This window comes from Rutilus rutilus (genome assembly GCF_951802725.1).
Source record: "Rutilus rutilus genome assembly, chromosome: 3".
Lineage (NCBI taxonomy): Eukaryota > Metazoa > Chordata > Actinopteri > Cypriniformes > Leuciscidae > Rutilus > Rutilus rutilus.
In genome coordinates, this window is record NC_140211.1 from 36,887,531 (window position 1) to 36,904,277 (window position 16,747).

Consider the following 16,747-nt stretch of genomic DNA (forward strand, 5'->3'; position numbering starts at 1 on the left):
AACCAAATAATGTGATATGCACATATCACATGTAAAAAAAAAAAAGAAATCTCTGTATCTCAAGCGAGCTCTTCAGAGACACTGTTGTCTCATTGGTACACAGGCACACTAACTTTTGATGAAACTTTAATAGAAGCAGAAGTGTTTATTGATGTGGAAATTACGTGAAAACAGAAGACAGGAGTAATAATTTATATAAATCATTTGCACATAATAAATATTGATATGGTTTGGTTATCTCATTCTTTCTTGAGATTATTAGTTTTAAATGTATGTTTATAACGGGTTATAATGAGTAAACTAATAAAATCAATACATAAAATAAATTTGAAAAGTAGCAAAAAGAACAAAAAAGTTTAAATGTTTTTTTCATTTATTTATTATTATTCAAAAAGCACCAGGGACAAAGTGGCAGAAGTTGAAGAAACACATTATGTGTGGAAACTTTTGTGGAAATAACAGCTGTTGGTTTTTTTTTTCACAATCTTAAATGCTGTGTGTGAGGTCAGAAAAGATTTTGAACCATTTAGACCATGAACCATGAATTAAATAAATTAACGAGAAGTAGGTCAGCCAAAACGTTACATCTATAAGAGAGTAAAGTATAACAGGGCATGTGGCATTGATATAAATCTCTTACACAAGCAAAATAGGTCATCGTTTCTATTATGCTTGTCTGCTGGCTGCGAAAGTTAAGCTGAATTTAACGGTATCTTAGCACTTTAGAGGTTCTCGAGAGGTCAGACTGTGGCACCATCAGGGAAAAAGCTGAATATAGTTGATGTGGAGAACCTGAATGAAATGCTGTGAAACTAATGTGATACTTTTTGTCGTTTTTCTGACAAATTTTCAACAGTTGGGGATTTACTGTTTATACTGAAAAGCAGCAGTGGTAAGTGCAATTAACTCTGTTCCTAATTGCACATTCAATCACACGCTCCAGCACTGTTTTTAAGAAAAACATTTAGCTGGAACTGGATAATACCTCCCTTTTTTTTAATATACCAGCCTGAAACGTACTAAGGTTTTGTACAGTTTAGCAATTGAAGTACAGAACTGCATGACTGAATTTCAAATAGGACACTTAAGTGCTTCAGTGTTCTGACTGTGTGCATTTTCATCCTCCCTGAAAAAGGTATTTCTGCTGTAAAGGGAATGATTCTCAGCAGGACTGGGTCACCTCCATTATCAGAGTGAAGGTGAGCTTTCTTCGTTCTAAGTGCTGATAATGTACAGTTAACATTGTTCAAAAATGGGCATGTTAAGAGGTTTTCTAATGCAATTTTTAGATGTACTATTATTCCACATCTGGAAATGCTTCATTTTACCAACCCAATGTGAGGCATTTCTTCCTTCATAAAGTACCATGATATTACCTTTCCTTTTTATTCTTTTTTTGGACTTCTGCATTGCACCTTGGAGTACCATAAATACCGTGGTACATGAATATGGTATACATGGTATTAGCATCTGGTGCCATCACTGCACACCCTAGTGAAAATGAGAATGTTAATAACATAAAAGTACTTAGAGAGAACTTTGTGTGCACTTTGTAAATAATGTCAAATTAAAAGTTTTATATTAAAGTACATTTTAAGTCTTTGTTTTAATAATCTTTTTGTTGGTGCTTTAAACAGTCCACTTATTTTTATGAGAAACATTATAAAGCAAATGTGGAATATATTATTATAATTTAAACTGTAATGTGATATTCAATATTAAATTCAAAGTTAATATATTTTTAAATGAACAAAATTGCAACTTCATCCTTACAAATGTGTGATGACAAATATATCTGAATACAATACAGACATGTTTCAATATAAATTGCAATAAGGTTTATTTAGTTTTCCATTAATGCCTGTCAATACATTTGGCAGTAAAACCATATTTCAGAAACAATATAAGTAATTATGAAATTACATATTCAGATGTACACAAGTGGGTCAAAGAACACTATAAAATTCAGCTAATTGTGTTTAATATAAATTTAAACTTTAATACATTTTCATAGAATTGCAATTAACATGCAGTTAAAACCGAAACCGTGTCCGGAAACATTACATTATTTTGCACTTAAAAGTAATGTGTAATATTTCCATATTAAGTACTTTATTTATTTTTTTATTTATATATTTTTTTATATATAATGCGGCATTTCCTTTTTCCAGAGAAAGTTATAAGAAAACTAGCCTTAAGAATTGAGAGAATGTTTTCAAGGTTATCCACGATTATAAATCACATTATCTGGAAAGGTCTTTTAGCTGAAATAAGGTCATGCAGACTGCCACAATAACACTGGTTCCAGCAGACTCTTCTTTAGACAAGCTGGGCACTAGTACATGCTGAGGGCCTGACTCAGTATTAATAACTTAAACCAAAGGCAAGAGATGGCAGAGGAGTAGATGATTTAGCCATTGTTTAGATCTCTCCTCCAATCCACTAACCCTCTCAGAGTTTCCCTGCTCTTCTCTTCAGTCCTAATGCCTCATCCTTATCTACTTCCTACAGGTTCACTATTTTCATTGTTGAGGTTTGTTCTCGCTTTTGTGGTTTTGAACTGATACGAGGGAGAAAAATAAAGCACTTCAGTTCTTAATTTTTTTTTTTCCTATTCCGGGGAGGTGGGGCGCAGAGAGGTTTTCTCAAGTTTTTTCCCCCCCAGGCGGTAGAGTAAACGAGGATTTGAGGGCATGTACCATAATTCACTGTACATATTGTTGTGTCTCATTATTACTCGTGCTAAAAGTGGTCGTGGAGTCTTTGATTAATTGAGACTCCGTGCTCTGAGACTCTTGTAACCTCTCGCTGCTTCCATTTCACCCAGCGTTCTGCTTGGCATGGTTTCCATAGAAACTGGAGAGCAGTGCTGGGTAGGTAAAGGAACAGGCAGATGAGACCTTCTGCTGCTAAAACGAGGATGTAGACGTGAAGAACAACTCAAAGGCCATAAAGTCACAGTGGAAAGTATGAGCTGTCTTAGCGAGTGTTCAGCTCAGGAATAGGTCCAGAATGTTCCGGAACATTTGTGTTCCTACATCATTAAGGTCAGAAAGTTAGTGTTAGTTAGAGCTGCTTGAGAATATATGGAAGTTTTTTGTCTCTGTCTTGCCTGAGACTTAAAGCTTAATAGTAAGGTATACGTTTTCTGTCTGAAACCTTTTTTTACCCTAAGTTCCCACTGTCATGGAAAATATGGAAATATCAGGTAAAATTCGGATTTATAGGCCTAGAAATGTCATGCAAATTAATAAAACTTGGTAGGCAGTACTATAATGATTTTCCTCATACGTTGTTGAGTCTGTTTTACTGAATATTTTCACTCGGTCACTAATATTTTCATACTAAATGATCTATTTGCATACTTGCACACTGTGATTGGCTTTTTGTTGCAGTGATACTAATTCTCAGCTGACAACTTATACTACCGTTAAAAAGTCTGGGTATTTTGAAATAAGTCTTGTATGTTCACCAAGGCTGCATTTTATTTAATCAAAAATCGTGAAATATTATTGCAATTTAGGCCGTGTGTCCACCAAAGCGTTTTTAGCCAGCTGAAAACGCTAGGCGCTCTGCTAAAAACGCTCAGCTGTGGGCGCTTGAGAGCGTTTTGGCAGCGCAGCGTTTTTTTCAGTTGAGACGGTTGAGACCGAGACACTTTGCTTGTTATGATACGGAATATCCGCGAAAGTCTTACTAGTATCTCATTTCACACATATTTTGTTTCTGTGTTGATTCTATATTAAAATGTCAATATAATGTAATGTATTTTCTCTGGCTCTTGATTTTGTTCCGTTATTATGCTTGTTGTTGTCATCTGTTGACGTTGTACAAGCAGAATCATGTGGCGGACGCGGTTGGTCGGTGTGGTACTAGTCCGCCCCTCCTCCACTGTGATTGGACGGTTGGGTAAAAAGTGACAGTGATGAGCGCAGCGTTTTACCCAAAGTTGAACATTCTTCAACTCTCGGCGACCTGTAAAAAGCGCTCAGCGCCTCGCTACGCTCATGGCGTTTTAAAAACGCGGCGCTCCCATTGAAAACAATTGAAAAAACGCGCCAGCCGCGTGAAAAAACGCTTTGGTGGACACACGGCCTTAAAGTAACTGTTTTCTATCTTAATATTTTATCAAATGTATTTTAGTCCTGTGATGGAAAAGCTGAATTTTCAGCATCATTTCTCCAGTCTTCAGTGTCACATGATCCTTCAGAAATCATTCTAATATGCTGATTTGCTCCTCAAGAAACATTTCTTATCATTATAACAGTTATTATATATAACAGTGGTGCTGCTATATATTTTTGTGGAAACAGTGATTAAAAAATTATTATTGGATAAATAGAAAGTTCAAAAGAACAGCATTTATTTAAAATTGACATCTTTTATAACATTATAAATGTCTTTACTGTCATTTTTGATCACTGTAATGCATCCCAACTGATTAAATGTAATCAAAAGAAAACAAGTAATAAAAACTCAGTGAGTGTTTTAGCGCAATTTTCTCACGTCATGGGATCACAACACTAAGAGATAGTAAATGAAAGAGAAAATAAGTTGCTCGAGAATATAACTTTCTCTTGAAATTCAAATGAACTTTCTGAAATCAAATCAGCAATGGATAATAAAAAAGGCACAATCATTTGACTAGTTGAACATCATTTTTTATTAGCTCATTATTTTTTACATCTTGTGTTCACTCAATATCCTCGATTTTCTCTGTATCAGCTTCCTTTTCTGCTTTGTCCTCTTCAGATTCTTCCTTCTTTTCTGCTTGACTATTGGCTTGTGACTTTGTAAACTCTTCTTCTGCTTTCGAGATATTTGCCAAAACATCCTCTGAAAGCCACGAGTCATCGTAGAAATCAGATACGCCTGATGAGGAAGCCGTTGGTGTGGATGTCGCCATCTTTTGTCGCTTTGCTGAACGTTCTTCCATTTATTTTGCAACAACCTCTTGTCGTTTTCTCATATATTCTTGCTCCTTCTCCAAATCTTGATCGATACCTTCATTGATTTCTTGCCGTAATTCAGTGGAATTAATTGTGCTCATGACTCTTGTGAATACCTTCCTTACGTATTTCTGTGGAACAATAGTTTTATAGGTGAAAAGGCAATATTTTTCTTATTTCCCTTCATATAAAGTTTTAATGAATTTTTGAAGCATAAAGGAAATATTTTTGATCAATTCTTTTTTTCTAATATTATTGTAAATTTTAGAAGCTTTAGATAGCTATTATGGTTGCCGAGAAATTTGCAAAAAACTGAATTTTTTCTGGAATTTCCAGGAAATCCAAAATCTTTTCCTGGATTTTTTTTTTGTGCGTTCCCGAGATTAGACCTTCCTTAACATAATGCCGAAAACCCGAAGTCTCTAGGTGGTCTGGTTGAGGAGTAGATAGAAGTGCAAGATTGGTGCGCACAGACAGAACAGAACAGAAATCATGAGTTGTTAATCGCAATTTTGTCCGGTGGAAAATTGCGCTAAAAATGACTAATCTTTTGTACAGTAGTGTAGATGTTATGACAAGTTTATATACTTTTAGCTGCGACACTAATAGATTGCAAATCTATTTTCCTTCTAGTTATGCTCACCTGTAAAATATTTGATGGACCCTTTTCACAGACTGTGGTGATTTGTTTCCACAGTTGTCAACATCGCAAATGTAGTAAAGTTTTTCATATAGAATTTTTTATTTTTTTATTTTTTTATTCATATTTATTTATTACGCTACACTTTGTGTTATATTACCTCAGCAGTGAATTGCAAAAAATGAATGAACACTGCTGTGTGAGTGTTTCTAATACACCGGCTGGGAGTGATGGCAGATTTCTCATCATTCTCTGTTCTGACTGCTGTAATCATTCTCTCGATATTTTGTTACTCTTTTGGAAAGTCTTGGAAACACTATCATGAATTTTTTTTTTTCTTTGCTAGTGGAGCAAATTGGAAAACAAAAATTATATTTGCTGTTGACTCCCATTCACCACTATATAAGTTTACCCAACTTATGATGACTTCCACTTCTGAGAAGCCCGGAAATGTGAAATTTCCATTGGCTGGAAATTGCTCTTTCTATTCCCTTTAGCTCAAACTGTAGAGCATGGCGCTAGCATTGAGCCAAAATCCTGGGTTCAATTCCTGCATAAACTGATAAAATGTAATCCTTGAATTCAGTATTGGATGAAAGCATTTGCTAAATGCATAAATGTAAATGTACTTGCAGCATGAAGGTGACTTATGGCCTAAAGACCTAAAGCAGAGTGCATCATTACCTTATAACCTGAGCAGAGGGAGAACATCCACTTACAGCCCTGCACAGACCAGCACAGCCAAACACCAGAGAGAGGTCAGCATTAATCCTGTTCTACACTCACATAAATGTCATAAATGCTTAACAAACCTTTTCATTTAAAGTTGCTTAATGCATTGTTTGCTTCAGTGAATATTTCTAAAGGCCAGCACAGTTAGCAGTAATCAGACCTGATCTCCATCTTTGTTGACAGTTAAACCTTATCCATATCGTCTTGTCCACAAAATGGTTGTTCAAGTCTATTCCCTGCATACAAAACAGCGTTTGACTCATATAACCACGAATATCCATGTGCTTTCTGCTCTTCTGCAGGTTAAAGGAAAGTCAGTCCTCACTACAAGTATAGAAGGTTCAAATACACAAAACCAAATGACCACAGATGAGGGCAACCAGCCAGACTCGAGGCATAAATTGACAAGCTGTAAGGGAACTCCATGTGTCTCCAGGCATGAAATGGTGATTGATGACACACTCCAGTCTCAGCGAAGAGCATCAATTCAACAAGACACCAGCGCTCTCACCCAGCTATCACAGAGGAAAGCCTCGTTGCCCTTGTTGCCCTCGTTGCCCAGCAGAGGTGTGCAGTTGCCTCAAAACCTCATTAATGAATTAAGTACTGTTCTCAACAAAACAGGACGTTCTCTGAACAAAGACGATTAAGAGAGACAGAAAGACAGGAGTCTTGTCCATTGCACTTTCCTTGTGCATGAGAAAAATAAAACAGCAGTTACATCTCAGTAAGGAAGTTGGACTCTTTGGATCAAGTATTTAACATAATGGGACAGGGAAGAGTAAGTACAGTGAATGTTTAGAGTGACGAGAAGTGGTAGGTGAAACATTGGATGTAAAGACTTTTGTGCACAACTACAACTGCTCTCTATAAGTCACATTAAGTCATATTTCTTTAATTCAGAACAATGTAATACAGTATTATTGGACTTTTTTGATTGCTTTAGGCTTTGCAATGAAACATGCATTTCCCCTTTTCATTTTCACATCTGTTTTTATTCTAGCTTAGGTTGAAAAATACACTACTAGACAAGGATGCTCCAATATCATCTAAAACCTCCATCGCTGCATCCAAAATTGAATACTTCCCTAATTTATAGTATGCAAAAAAAAAACAGAATGCCAACAGAGTAGTGTGTCTCAGTACGTAGTATTAGAAAAACCGTAGGTGAAAAGTACCCGCATGACCTATTACTTCCACCAAGATTCTGAAGTGCACGTTCGATGGACGCTTTACTATCCCATGAGGCCACGGGAGAGGATTTATGAATGGCAGTGAAGTGACTCATCTGACACTGGTAGGTCACATGACAGTAACAACATGGCAAATTTCAGTCATACTACCCATATCCAAACTATATACAACACTTCTTTTTTTTTTTTTTTTTTCACATTCGCAAAGTTCAAATTCAAATGTATTACCTTGTTGAGATGTGAGGAATGGTAGCTTTTTGAAAAAAAAAAAAAAAGGTTAAATTTATTAGCATTAGTTTAAGTCGGCATGGCATGAAAATATACCCTTTTGACTGATTCATCAAAGCATATATTTATTTTCTATTTACCTAATATTGGTAATATTACAGTCTTCTCTCTTGTAAAGTAAGCCCAGACCTCCCACAACTCAAAATCCAAACAATCGATGGATCGAACCAAGACCCTGTCATGCATTTTGCTCTTTGTCGATGATGTGCATCACAATACGGAAGTAAAGATCTATCACTACTTCTGTTCTATCGCACTTTAATGAATCTAGGTTAATGTTAATTTGTACATATTTTAACAAATTTTTACCATTTAATTCATTATCATCAAACATTAAATAGCAATGAACAATTGTATGTTTATAAATCTACACTAATCTAGATTAATAAACGATAGGACATGGGACCTAATGCATTAACAAATGAGTTAATTTTACGTATTTAATTTTAAGTCATTTCAGTTCAGTTCAACTAGATTTAGTTCAATTTGGATCATTTCAGTACTCGTGCTTCAAGATCTACCAAGCTTGTTTCATTTATTTATTTTTTGTCTCAAGAGAATTGTGTGTCCTTTCATAGTTGGATACAAAAATAGCCCTGCTGTTTTCCTACATTCACATTCCTGTTTCCATGCTAGTCGAGGTTCCAGACAATGATGCTTCAATTGCATTGATCTGTTTAGAACTTATCAAACCTCCATGGTTGTGTAGAAGTGAGCTGAATTAGTCATTACAATCTCGCCACATGTTTTTTTCAAGAGAAACTTGTGCCCATTTATAGTTGGATACAAAAACCACCCACCATTCCAAACCCTCCAAAGTTGTTGAATAATGCATAAAAGTATGAGAGCATGCACATTGAATATTGTCACCCAGTTTGATATTAAATATTTATAGTTGACATTTTATGTAGATTATGAATCACTTAACAGCCGCCTGCATCTCGTTTTTAAAATGGTAATCATGCACTCTGCCTGTCGTCAAAACATGTAATATGCAATAGTCTATGTGACATGTAAATAAACATAGTTAAAGTTAAAAGGTTCATACACTACCATTCAAAAGTTTATGGTTGGTAAGATTATTTCATGTTTTTGAAAGAAGTCTCGTATGCTCACCAAAGCTGCATTTACTGTATTTTACCAGAATTCCTCAGTGTCACATGATCCTTCAGAAATCATTATAATATGCTGATTTGCTGCTTTAGAAACCCTTTTTTTTATTAATGATGAAAACAGTTTTTTTTTTTTTTTTTTTTAATTCATTTTTTTTCAATGAATTGAAAGTTCAAGAGAACAGCATTTATTTGAAATAGAAAACTTTTGTAACATTCTAAAAGTTTTACATTTTTTATACATTTATTGCATCCTTGATAAATAAAATCAATTCTTAGCACAAACTTTTGAATGGTAGTGTGTTTACTGTTTGTATACTGTTGATATGTTGGGTCAACAGTTTGCAGTCATTTTACAAATGCTCTCTCAACTTCTGTATAAATATACTGCAGAATCGCCCTTGGTTTATTGTCTGTTTGTAAGAGAATGCTGCTGACATTTTGATTTGAGTGTTTTTTTTATTACTTCTAAGGTGTTAATCAGGTTGTATTCCATGTGTTGTATTGTCTCTGCCTGTAAGTAACACACCTGCGCCGTCTCCCTCATTAAAGGTTTAATGCTTGAATTAATTAGCGTCTTTATAAATGACGACTGTCAGATGCTGACACCTTGAGCAACGCCACATGTTACGGTTTTGATTGGAACATGTAGCTTCTGTGCTATTGTCACTCAAAGCGTGTGTGTGTGTGTGTGTGTGTTTGTTCACACCTGTTTTTGCGGTGCTTCCCTCCTAAGCGTTACTGCTACACCCGTGCTGTCACTTTTCTCTCATCTGAAGGTCACCATATGGCAGGAGTGTTGGGAATGAAGAACCTCAAATAATTGAAAACATTATGCGTGACTTTGACACACAAAGGAAGGGCGCTGTGTAGTGGGGAAATCCAGGCGTTTTGAATGAATTAGTTGGGTTGCATCTGTTACCTGGCAATTATATTGGCTACTGTTTTCTGAAAGTTTTATTAAAAGTTTTGTATTGCTCATTTTGACTGAGCACATTAATAGCCCTGTATTTTTAGTAGCAAATGCTTACCTACACACTCGCCCCATTGACTTTCTTGGACTGGCCAAACTACAATAATAGTCACGCTCCCAAATAACCTCCCCAAAATCCATTTAAAAAAGAGATTAAGCTAATATGACACAAACATTTGCTCATCAAAGATTCAGCATGTCCCTATAGTCTGTTATTTCTCTGAGGCTTTTGTTTTTATCAGTACAAAGTCTATTCACTGTTAAGACTGAAAAGCAAGCATTCACCAAGCTTTCAGATTTCATCACTAATGCATAACCTTCCCCTCATGCTATTAGTCGGTAAACACTGAGCAGTCCAGGGAGATTACAACAGTCAATAAAGCAAGTTAGGTTTTTAATTTACGCAACAAAATGGGAAAGGTGGGACAGTGAGACACCGCAGGCACCGAGTGGCTCTTGTGGGACAATTAATGTTAAACTATTCAAATGATGGACTTAAGAGCTTAATTAAATAAAAGAGAGTGTGCTTTTTGTAGCAAGTGTTAAATAAATGGCGAACCATTACATTGTCGCTTTTTCCTGACCTCTTATTTCTGTGTTTCTGCAGTGCATTAATGAACTATAATATACTTATTTAAACCCTAATTGATTTTTTTTATACTGAATCAGAAGTCTATTTCTGATTCAGAGCATTCAAAATATATAAAGGTAACTGTGACTTTATATCTCACAGTTGTGACATACTTTCTTATAATTATGACTCAATAGCAATAATCTCCCAAAAGCAACTTTATATCTCACAGTGTGACTATCTCAAAAGCACTATTTATTTATTTGCCTATTTATTGTTTTCAGTTGTGACCATATCTCCCGATTGTGACACTGTCTCACAATGTGACGTAATTGTGAATATACAGTGAGGAAAATAAGTATTTGAACACCCTGCTATTTTGCAAGTTCTCCCACTTGGAAATCATGGAGGGGTCTGAAATTGTCACCGTAGGTGCATGTCCACTGTGAGAGACATAATCTAAAAAAGAAAATCCAGAAATCACAATATATGATTTTTTAACTATTTATTTGTATGATACAGCTGCAAATAAGTATTTGAACACCTGTCTATCAGCTAGAATTCTGACCCTCAAAGACCTGTTAGTCTGCCTTTAAAATGTCCACCTCCACTCCATTTATTATCCGAAATTAGATGCACCTGTTTGAGGTCGTTAGCTGCATAAAGACACCTGTCCACCCCATACAATCAGTAAGAATCCAACTACTAACATGGCCAAGACCAAAGAGCTGTCCAAAGACACTAGAGACAAAATTGTACACCTCCACAAGGCTGGAAAGGGCTACGGGGAAATTGCCAAGCAGCTTGGTGAAAAAAGGTCCACTGTTGGAGCAATCATTAGAAAATGGAAGAAGCTAAACATGACTGTCAATCTCCCTCGGACTGGGGCTCCATGCAAGATCTCACCTCGTGGGGTCTCAATGATCCTAAGAAAGGTGAGAAATCAGCCCAGAACTACACGGGAGGAGCTGGTCAATGACCTGAAAAGAGCTTTAAAGGTTACTGTTGGTAATACACTAAGACGTCATGGTTTGAAATCATGCATGGCACGGAAGGTTCCCCTGCTTAAACCAGCACATGTCAAGGCCCGTCTTAAGTTTGCCAATGACCATTTGGATGATCCAGAGGAGTCATGGGAGAAAGTCATGTGGTCAGATGAGACAAAAATAGAACTTTTTGGTCATAATTCCACTAAACGTGCTTGGAGGAAGAAGAATGATGAGTACCATCCCAAGAACACCATCCCTACTGTGAAGCATGGGGGTGGTAGCATCATGCTTTGGGGGTGTTTTTCTGCACATGGGACAGGGCGACTGCACTGTATTAAGGAGAGGATGACCGGGGCCATGTATTGCGAGATTTTGGGGAACAACCTCCTTCCCTCAGTTAGAGCATTGAAGATGGGTCGAGGCTGGGTCTTCCAACATGACAATGACCCGAAGCACACAGCCAGGATAACCAAGGAGTGGCTCTGTAAGAAGCATATCAAGGTTCTGGCGTGGCCTAGCCAGTCTCCAGACCTAAACCCAATAGAGAATCTTTGGAGGGAGCTCAAACTCTGTGTTTCTCAGCGACAGCCCAGAAACCTGACTGATCAAGAGAAGATCTGTGTGGAGGAGTGGGCCAAAATCCCTCCTGCAGTGTGTGCAAATCTGGTGGAAAAACTACAGGAAACGTTTGACCTCTGTAATTGCAAACAAAGGCTACTGTACCAAATATTAACATAGATTTTCTCAGGTGTTCAAATACTTATTTGCAGCTGTATCATACAAATAAATAGTTAAAAAATCATACATTGTGATTTCTGGATTTTTTTTTTTAGATTATGTCTCTCACAGTGGACATGCACCTATGATGACAATTTCAGACCCCTCCATGATTTCTAAGTGGGAGAACTTGCAAAATAGCAGGGTGTTCAAATACTTATTTTCCTCACTGTATGTACATTTAGTATGGGCTTTTTCAGTTTTTTTTTTTTTTTTTTTTAACTTTTCAGCAAGGATGCATTCTTTCTATTGATCAAAAGTGACAGTACAATGATTTCTATTTCAAATAAATGCTGTTCTTTTGAACATTCGATAACACTTTATTTCGATAGTCCACTTTAGACATTCAACTAATAAGTAACTTTGCAACTACATATCAACTACCTCTCATTAGAGTATTAGTAGACTATTAGGTTAGGGTTAGGTGGTTCGGATTAGTAGTTGACATGTAGTTGCAAAGTTACTTATAGTCAGAAAAATGTCTGTAACTTGGGAAAGTATCAAAAAGCATCATAAAGTGTTAGCAGATATTAAGCAGACAGTTGCAAAGTTAGTAGAATATAAAATGTATGCTGGTATTCACAAAAATATTGAGCATCCCAAATGTTTTGAACATTGATAATAATTCAATCAAAAACAATATTTATGCCTAAAAATAAACAAAACTATTAACAAATAATGCATATTTGTCAGTCAGAGAAATGGATATATAAATGTGTGTGTGTATATATATACACACACACACACACACACACACACACACACACACACACACACACACACACACACACACACACAGACACAGACACACACACACACATATATATATTATTATATATGTGTGTGTGTGTATATATATATTTATAATGTATATATAATGTATGTATATGTATATACACTAAGCAATTTGAACAACCATATTTTTTTTTTAATTCAGTGCAATTTGAATACAAATGATTTTTATTCAAATTGCACTGAAAAAAAAAGATTTTTGCTGCTTGTTCAAATTGCTTAGTTAAAATAAGCTTAAGCAACACAATTGCTACACATTTTGTCCTAACTTAATTTGATTGTGTTCAATCTGTTTAAATATATGTAAAATGTAAGTTTACTTAATCCATTTGTGTTGGATTACATGCATGATTTGTGTTGCATTAACTGAAACTGGGCGGTACTTGTTAGTTCCCAGCATGCTTTGCATATGGTTGAATTAAGTGAGAATAAATGTTTAAATGTTTTTTTTGAGAAAATGAGAAAAGGGGAAGACTTGATAGTGTGTAATTGTGTTAAATGTTCAATTACATTGGAATTATTAGAACCATTTACATTACAGTGGGTTACCATTGTGGAGAAGAGAGTTTGTTGGGCTGTGGACTGATTCAGTTACTTTCAACTGCTTTGGCTGAAGGAGCATGTAAATCATAGCATTTAAGATGCTAATATGTGCTACTGCTAACAAATAGCTAGCAATAATCTATCAATTCAATTGTGTGTTACTAAAATAAATGAAATTTTAATGGATGAATGAATATATACATATACATATGAATACCTGAATCATGTCAGGAAGCCTTTAAAAATTCACTTTGAGACTACTTAAATGGGTCGCTTAAAATGACTTAATTCCATGATGTTGAAGTTACATGAACAAATTATGTTTGTTTAACGTAACCCGGTTATGTGGAATGTGTTGACATAAAGTTAATTAAAGCCAACATATCATAGAATCAGCATGAAACTGTTTATTGTGAAACCAATTACATATATTCAATTAAATATGTATGAGGATTGTAAAGAAAAAAAAAGTGGCTAGCTGTGCATTAAGTATTATATATTCAATAGTATAGTATAATCTTCAATTATTTAAAATATTTGATTGAAATATATTGGAATTATTGATGATAAATATGTAAACCTGGTTATTGTGTATTTAAAACTCATTTTGATTACACCAATCATACATGTTCCATTTATGACTGACACATTTGTATCACATTATGTTTATTAGTTAGGTTAAAACTGTAATCCAAACATTTTATATTTGTTTCAAATACATAAATCATCAACAGTTCTTGAGCATCAAATCAGCATAATTTCAAATGATTTCTGAAGGATCATGTGAGACTGCATGGAGTAATGATGCTGAAACTTCAGCCATCACAGGAATAAATAAAAAATTTAAATATATTAACATTGAAATCAGTTACTTTAAATTGCAATAATATTTCACTATTTTTGATCAAATGAATGCAGCCTTGATTATTAACGACCCCAAACTTTTAAACGGTAGTGTACATCTCAGTTCTGACTTTGATCTCACAATGCGATTATTTCTTATTTCAAAGTTTGTCTCATAATTACAGCTTCTAGAGTATTACTCATGCACAGCAATCACAGATTAGATTTATTCAAGTCTGCTGTCCTCCGACTAATATACGACCACTCCGATGAAATCAAACGGAGACAATTGTGCCCACAGCATAAACAAAGACACAGATCTTCATGTGGATATTGCCCACTCCAATTGGTCACACAGCCGTACTGCTGCCTGCCAGCTAAGAGGAGATAGGCCGATATTACAGTCAGTACAGTAAAAACCAGAGAACTCTGTAGACAATGTTTTTAGCGATACAGAGGGCTAGCTGAATAAAAGACCACAATCTTATCTGAAAATGATGAAAATTGCATTCATCACACTCTGTTTGTGCGCTTCCTATACAGACCATTGCGGCAATTTACTGTATTATTCACACGTCGCCGCATCCGTTTCTGTGTTCTCCAGTGCCTTCCGCGGGCCTCAGAGGTTAAACACCCATTGTTGTGTTATAAGCTGCACCTAATCATGAGAGTCACAGCATAATGAAAGCCAGGGAACATATGTGTACTACTAACAGATAATAAACCGATATTCGCTCGAAATTATTCATGGATGAGATTTAGGGGGTTATGAATCATTACAAGTCTTATCTTATCAAAATGAATAACCCTAATGGTATTGCACCAGTTGTTCAGTTGGCACAGGAGCTCAGTTTTGGGATCATAATGTGCATCACCACAATCCATCCCATCCCGTTATGCCTTTTATCTAATAAAGCAACTCCAGTCGGACAGCAAGATCTCTGATTGGCCATAGAACTATAATGGTGGCTAATTAGCAGCTGAAAGACAATGTAGGGCTGATGGGAGATAATATCAGCACCCACACGCTGAAAACATGAATAAAAGCAGATGCCTTCAACACTGCTTGTATAAGTGAGAAAATCACAGAGAGAAAGAGGTAGTCAAAGACAAGAGGCTTATTTAGAGACAAAAAATACCTGTATTATACTTGTTTTTTGAATTGGCCAAAATATATTGGTTTCATTTAATATAGATAAACCAATGCATGTGCGTGAACATCTGACTGTCTAACCTTGCCGATCAGTTATTAGTGGTTTTGTGGCATGCATGACTGAGGGTTGGGTAACTACTACAGCAATAGTAAATGATTTTTATTATGCTAGCATCTGACATCAATTTGTCACTGACTGTATCACCGCAGCCCTTGTACTTGCATTTCGATAACAAACTTTGGCTTCACTCATTCTGTCATATTTATGCTGCCAGTGCTACGTCCAGCGCAAGCCAGACTAATACTTTAACCTAATTTGCCAGAGCATTTATCATCTTTTTATTCCCTCATGCACATCTCTCTCTCTCTCTCTCTCTGTCTCCCTCCCGTCTCCAGTCACACTGTCACAGCAGTTTTTTTTTTTTTTTTTTTTTTGTCAGATATGATTGAAAACCACTCAAAAACATTGCTATATTTAAGATAAAATTGATCTCAGGTCGCAGACACCAAAACTTCTGCCTTATTCAATTGAAACCCTTTTCTCCAAAGTTGCTCTTGGCTGGCGACTTGAACACCCCTCAGTCAGTCTCTGGGGAGTCGGCTATTTTTTCTATAAAAGTACTGGTACTGGCTGACTTTTAGCAAACCTCTCTGTTATGCAGTCACGGTTCTGCTATTTTTTAAAAAACATTATAAAAGGTATAAAAATCATTAAAAGGTTCAATATATTTTAAGTAATATATATTTTAAATAAGTGTGTCTTTAATTTATTTAACATTTCACATATATATTTTTTTGATAGTTGTCTTGTATATTTGAACAAAGTTTATCTTTTATCTAAATATATCTTCTATTTGATCTAAATACATAAATATTGGCAAGAATACCAAATGTTTTAGGAAACTTTTTGAACTTATTTTTATTACATTTTAAATATGTATATGCAACGCATTCTCATCCTATACTGACGCTTTTGACATTTCATCTACATCGAACGCACATGGCACCCTTTAGCGTCAGTATGACACGCACAGATCTTTGTTCGGTTATGGGTAGGTTTAGGTCTGGGGTAGGGTTAGGGTTAGACCGCTAGGAGGCGCCTTCTGGCCCATATCTATCTGCGTCTCATATTGACGCTAAAGGGTGCCATGTGCGTTCGATGTAGACGAAATGTCAAAAGCGTCAGTATATG

General features: G+C 35.7%; 1 protein-coding gene across 1 annotated transcript in view; it reads left to right on the top strand.

The window, feature by feature from the left end:
• arap2 (ArfGAP with RhoGAP domain, ankyrin repeat and PH domain 2) overlaps positions 1-7,774 on the top strand; it is a 105,337-nt gene extending 97,563 nt beyond the window's left edge. The window contains exons 30-33 of the mRNA XM_084404133.1: positions 857-892; positions 1,136-1,199; positions 6,225-6,347; positions 6,624-7,774. Of these exons, the coding sequence (XP_084260259.1) occupies positions 857-892; positions 1,136-1,199; positions 6,225-6,347; positions 6,624-6,971 (571 nt within the window). The 3' untranslated portion in view covers positions 6,972-7,774. The remainder of the gene's footprint in view (positions 1-856; positions 893-1,135; positions 1,200-6,224; positions 6,348-6,623) is intronic.
• Positions 7,775-16,747: the final 8,973 nt, after the last annotated feature.